The sequence below is a fragment of the Argopecten irradians genome, chromosome 10, assembly GCF_041381155.1.
Source record: "Argopecten irradians isolate NY chromosome 10, Ai_NY, whole genome shotgun sequence".
NCBI lineage: Eukaryota > Metazoa > Mollusca > Bivalvia > Pectinida > Pectinidae > Argopecten > Argopecten irradians.
Window position 1 is genome coordinate 39,327,222 of NC_091143.1, and position 7,075 is coordinate 39,334,296.

The following is a 7,075-nucleotide window of genomic DNA, read 5'->3' on the forward strand; positions in this document are numbered from 1 at the left end:
ACAAAACACATGCTGATGTGGAGTTTTAATCCTTTATTTAAAGGTGTCATTTTTCTTCGATACATAATTCTAATGTCTCTTTGCATTACCCTTCAGGCTTTGTTTTTATTGAGGTATAAGTGAAAATACACAATAATTCAGAAAACTGCATTTTGTTGAGATCATGGTATTCCAAATTTGCATATTACAGAGTTATCTGCACTTTAGGTATTGATTGTGACGTCATGTGTTTGCGAGCGTAACGTCATACGTTTCGGAGAAAACGACGTGGATTGCGCTTACAAAATAATGACGTAACAATCGATACCTACCCGCAAGGGAGCTAACTCTGTAATATGCAAAGACGGAATATGTTGACCTTGATTAGACGCGTCAAAAACAATTATTATCTTGTTGACATTCTTATACATCAACAAAATGAATAAACAACCCAACAATGAAGAAGATATATGAGTTTTATATCAAACATTTTTTATCTTTATTTCCCGACATTTTATAATCTTAAGTCGATAATTCAAACATAAATAATGATAATTTTGAAATGATAAGTACATTGATTTCATCTAAAGGCATTCGCTATCTGAAATTACATTCGGTACTGTCCAGTAATTGACATGTAACTTAAGTCTTCTCTTCCTTGTTAAATGATGTATAGTTTGGGGCATGTGGGTTGAATTTGAAGGCCATGAATTTCTCTAAAGCAGAACCGATATGAGTACCGTAAGATCTGGAATGTTCGGATAGCAATGCGGAACTTCAAAATTGCGTATGTACGTTTTTATTTATGTCCATTTCGTAATAGTCTATAGAAAGTGTTTAATGATGAAAAATGTTAAATCATCTCTCAAAATTGCGTTTTTACGTTTTTAACGTTATTATTTATGTCCATTTCATAACAGGCCATAGAAATTTTTCAAGAATGGAGAATGTTAAATCATCCCTCAAAAATGCATATTTACGTTTTTATTTATGTCCATTTTGTAACAGGCTATATAATTTTTCCAGAATCAACAATAATAGATCATCTCTTTCCCGAGTTTGACTTCTATGGACTGGTTTATAACACTGAACTAGAAACGTTTGAGCTGGATTAAGTCAGACGCTTTACTAATCTATTATAGATGGTAAAGTACAAGATAGGAAAACGAAAACGTAAAGTAATTTATAAGCCTGTTACAACTTAGTCGAGGTGGGATTTTTCTCGTCAATTACAAATGGGTTTTCTATGTAACGGCCAAGAATTTCCCGTAGCTATTGCCAAGTGTAACACTACGGTGCGAGCGTGCTCCTCTGGCACAGATACCACGTGAACCAGTCACACGTGTTATCGCGTAATTACTTTAATCTCACCTAGGCGTTATTTCATCATCTGCTTGGAGTTACTTCTTTTCATTTTTCCCATCGCTATGAATAATATTAATAATATACACAACTTTCCAAGGGTCGTTATTAGATTCAGGAAAACTTTCCTAAAGCATATTTACAGTACGCATAGAAAGAGCATTCATAAAATAAAATACAGCATTATAAAAAATGATAAAAGTAGCGATAAAATTACACAGTAATTGCTACTAAACCTTCTTAAATAAGTCAATGTCGTCACTGAAATTATAAATTAAAAGCTTCATTGCAAATATGTCATATATCATTGAAAAAGAGGAGTTGTTAAAGTGTTTCAATTGTTTAAGCAGTCCGTAATGCTAAGGTTGCGGAGCAATAGATTTATAAAGACGTCTTACACCACAATATTTTTTTTCCATTGGCATCCATTGGTAACTAATTAAAATATAATTCCGTTTGGCGAAAACATGGACATAAAACTAAAATTACGTTTTTCAAAAATATGCTGTTGATTGAATTACAAACCGAAGATGCATAAATCATAACGATTATTTTGAATTCTCTTCGATTTTAAATTGAAAAATATATTATCCAGTAAAGTCGTCTAACAAATAACAAAACGTCTTCAATTTCATCAACAATATGATGAAACAAATAAGACACAGAGGATATCATTGGAATATTTAAGGATTAACTTGAATAGATTTTAATGTTATGGAGATATACCACAAAAATCTTAGTGTACTCTAAATAAACCGCGAAGCTGTTAATGATGAGAGTACACTCAGACTTTTGTGTTATATCTCCATAACATTAAAATCTATTCAAATTAATCCTTATAATTCAATTTACTAAATATAATCTCTTCAATATTCAAAATTCATTTTGGGATTCTTTTGTCTATGAAATCATTACGCCGCCATCTCAGCCAATCAGAAGCAATGTTACAAACGGCGACGCCATTTTTTTTCCTTTATTGGCTGATAAAGTAAATTTTTAAGCCAATGAAAATCCTCGTAACAAGCAGAATTGAATTATTGATGAATAACAGTTATATTTCATCAAGTGGAGTGGAAACTTTGCTAATTTTCTCTAATCTTTGTCTACACTAGGCCAACTGATAACAGTACAAGTATTTATATCTGCCGCGATTTTCCCGTTTACGAATGTAGTTCGACATATGAGGCACACATTTCGAGAAAAAATTGCATAATAAGACAATCTGATTCAACACATCGATGCCCCAACAATTAAAAATGAAAACATAATAGAAATGATTAACGTAATGTTGAATTTTTGGTTTGATATTTCAGAAAAAAGGTATTCTCACCAAAACGATATTTTCACTGTAAATGCAGTGTTCTGATTAGTCAATATTGAATGAAAATATCAAAAGTAATATTTTCATTCATGTGAAAAATACCACATATATTGTCATCAAAAATCTTATATTTACTCTGGAAATTAAATAGATAAGGATAAAAAGATTGAAAAATCAACTCAGTATGATGTTTCAATAAAGAAGAATACCACTTATGTAACCCGGGCACTATTTGACAAATAAAACACAACAGTTTATCAAATCCACAAAACTGACTACCTAAGTTAGATCAGACACCCCATAAATAGCAGTCAAGAAGTAGGTTAGGTACTTTCTGGTCATTCCAGTACATAATACTTAAAACAGATACGCTTAACACCCACACTCGACAGATAGATCATGTTCGTCAGCAAACCAAAATACACTTCATCACAAAATAAACTAGGTGCTAAATGCTGACGTTTTACATATTGCAGTAAATCATCGTAACTTTAAGGCAAATGTTCTTTTCGATATAAAATTGCATCGTCAACAAAACGTAAGCAGCGAGTTACTTTAAAACCATTCACAAATTATACGGATCTGAACAATCGTCAGCGATTATTGTCTGGTTTGTCATAAATCTAAATGAATTTAAGAAATTGCATCAAAAATGATAATGACAAATTCTAATTCTACAAATAAAGGTTGCACAGCATATAACAGTTTGATATTTCGAAATAAAGATGCTATTTTTGTAATTAATTGTTTTATAATTTATTTTTTAAATTAAGACTTAAATAAATCAATTTTGCATGTAACGAGCATTTTCATTGGCTTTAAATATTCACTTTGTCGTCCCATAAAGGAAACAATGACACGTCAATTCTGATTGGCCGATATAACGGCGTAATAATTGAATAGTCAACAAAATCATAAACGAATTATAGAATTTTGAAGTCATTAAGTTTAGCATATTTAAATAATGGTGAGAATGAATAAATTTCTGAGGTTATGCATGGAGAAACAAAAAAAAAAACAAATCTTAATGTGCTCTTTTTATAAACCGTTTTGCGGTGTATTTAGAGAGCACTCAGAGTTTTGTCATGTATCTCCATAACATTTTCAAAAATATTAAAAATATTTTAGTTAATCCTTAAATAAAGTCATTCTTCCGTTCTATCTACTGGAGAGGTCAACTGGACAAACGTACATAATCTCTGATCATTCAACCAAACAAAACATTTATATAAATGTACTTGTTATAGGGATGTTTGATCATACATATCTACACGATTTTTTTCGTATTGACTGGCCATGAAATAGATGTTTTACATTTTTGTCAGCGCTAGTTCTAAGGTTACCAGCAAAAACATGTAACAATTTCATGTTAACTATGAATATTTGAATAACATTTCCCTTATGTCATTTCATGAATGTATTCTTTCTTTAGTTCGTCTATCCGTAAAGCTTTCAAAACTTTATTTCTTCATCGTGAACCAGTTTTGGGTGCTTTTGAACATATTTTTCGTATCAGTCTCGGGTAATACAGTTCATCAGATGCAATATATGCACTCTGTTACATTCTAGAAGGCGCTGTTGAGCTTTACACATATCATAGAGGTAAAATATTAAATAACATATTCTTTAATTCTAAAATCCTCAAAAATAATGACTAAATTAAATTTGAATAAAAAATATATTACACTTTACATATCCAATTACGCTGTTTGCTTCAAAAACAGAAAATCAAAAATTTACTGGAAACACAAGATGCATTACTTTATTCTTTTATAATTATTCTATGTTTAATGCATTTTAATTTCTTCGTCCATCTTGGAATTGACAATTATAACATAGCCCTAAAATGTTAATAGGAGACAAAATGACACATAACATTATCAACTTTCAACTTATGTATTTTTTTTTCTAAATGAGGATTTTATCCAATTTGACAAGTACAATCTACATGTAAAGTAGAATTTTAATGCGGACATTATATAAAGTCCGTCTGAATATTATACAATGACTTCGTCCGTGCTCTTTAGCAGATATGCCATATTTGTACATAATTTCGACATAGACGAAAATACGCTGATCACGGCCATTAAAATGATTTTTACTTAGAATTTAGTAAATATTTTCACGTAGTTTTTGAGATCGTGTGGTAATTATTTATCTGCAATTTGTATCATTTCACAAAATATAAAATTGCTGTCAGACTAATTTCTTTATGAGAATCAAGACTCTACATTTAAAAAGATCTCAAATAAAATACTAGAAGTCATCTTCATTTAAACTATACATATGAAAATATCTCAAATTAAACGGTCATCTTCATTTAAACTTTACATTTAAAATGATCTCAAACGAAATAGCCATCTTCATTGACACTTTAAAATTATGAATGAATTTCGATGTTTTATGTACTTATACAGTGTGGCAGTATTGCTGGGGCCATTGCCGTAGTTTTGACCTTGACCTTGATGAGTGTGATGTACCCGTTTATGTACCGGGCATCCTGGGAAATTTACCTCGGAGCTCTTCTTCTGCCCATCGTCGGCTTTACGTTCGGATTCATTGTGGCCACGATATTCCGGATGGATAAATCTAGACGCATCACCGTCTCCTTGGAAACCGGAATACAAAACTTCCCTTTATGCATGACGTTGTTGACTTTGACCTTTGACCGAAGTATGTTTGCTCTGATTTCTCTATTTCCGCTAATGTATGGGGTCACGTGCATTCTGTGTAGTGTGCTATTTCTTTTTCTATACAAAATATTTGTTTACATCAAAGAGAAAATGGACAAACATGGATTTGATACAATTGCAACATCAGAAGGGAAGATCAACGGACAAAGAGTATGAACAATATACATCAAATTACCATGTCTTACATGAATAACCCTTGTCGTGAAATACATTATTATGGATAAAAATCACGGTTCTGTGATCCATGTGTTAAATGACATTTGCTGCAATTGTTTTATAAGATGCATATTTAAAATCATATAAACAGTATAGAAAAAAGCACTCAAAGAAAATCCTAACCTTGAAATAATTCAAAGATTACATCATATTCATTTCATATTTAAAGATTTCATCATCTTTATTTCATATTCAATGCAATACATTACAAAATCACGTCGTATTTAACATTTCATCATTTCTATAGATTATATTATTTTAGAAGGTCGTGCCACTTTCAAATAATATTTTTAAAAAAACACTAAAATATCAAAGAAAATTGTATGGATTTCAAAGATTACATTGCATTGAAAAAATAGCACTGCATTCAAATATGAAACCACTTTGAAAAATGACATCGCAGAAGAGAATTACATCATATTCCAAGATTACATCATATTCAAATACACGTTACATTAAAATGTGATATCACATTACGGAGGACGTTATGCTCGCAAAGTATTGCTTCAAATTCAAATCTTTCAAAATTCAATTAAAATAAAACATTACATCATTTTAAAATTTGATTCACATTAAGAGATTTCATGGTATTCCACTATCCATCCTTTCTGTTCAAAACATACATCACTTTACACAAAATAAAGAATAAAAAAATATGTCCAACTATATGTTAAATCATATACTATTCTTCTTCACAAGAGGTAAAATATCTCACAAATTTCAAAAATAGCAATATCCTCTAAAAGTGTATGTATCATGGTTTTATCAGCTTCCTATTAAGAAATCCAAGTCATTCAGCAAAAATAAATACAAAATGCAGAATAATGTAATTATCATGTTATCATCCAAGTCTTTTTATTCAACCAAGTATAGATACGTATGATACAATTTGATCGTACATGCCTATCAGTATCTGCTATAAGGATTTTATCAATATCTCTCTTCATTATAGTTTCACGCAACTAAACATCTAAAATATTTAATTTTTTCTTGTATCAGTTGTATTTGATATTGTTTTCTATTATTATTTAGACGTTCACATCTACAAAAGACACTAAAGGTGTCGCAACAAAAAATTTTATGTTATAGTTTAATATTCTTATATGGATCTTTCACATACAAGCAATGACAATGATGAAACTCGGTTCTGTAATGGCTAAAAGGTCTGCAATGGAAAGCTTGTACTCTCCTTCAGAACCTGTATCTTTCACATACAAGCAATGACAATGGTGAAACTCGGTTCTGTAATGGCTAAAAGGTCTGCAATGGAAAGCTTGTACTCTCCTTCAGAACCTGTCCTGGTCGTTCTAGGTGGTCTACTAAAGATAATCTAGAACATTCTGACTTGTGCACGAGATAAACACCCACGTCATTCCGGTCAAGTATCACAATATAGACTTTCATAAGCGCGTGCTATAGTATTGTAAACTCGCGCTATGATATATACGTAAACAAAACCGTAACTCCCTCCCTAACAAACTTACTGCGTCATAGAATTACTGTG

The 7,075-nt window shown here is 31.0% G+C and overlaps 1 protein-coding gene across 1 annotated transcript in view; it reads left to right on the top strand.

Annotated features, from left to right (window-relative positions):
• The window catches only part of LOC138333871 (ileal sodium/bile acid cotransporter-like), a 35,082-nt gene extending 28,554 nt beyond the window's left edge, over nt 1-6,528 (top strand). Inside the window, exon 5 of the mRNA XM_069282514.1 lies at nt 5,080-6,528. Within this exon, the coding sequence (XP_069138615.1) occupies nt 5,080-5,511 (432 nt within the window). The 3' untranslated portion in view covers nt 5,512-6,528. The remainder of the gene's footprint in view (nt 1-5,079) is intronic.
• Nucleotides 6,529-7,075: the final 547 nt, after the last annotated feature.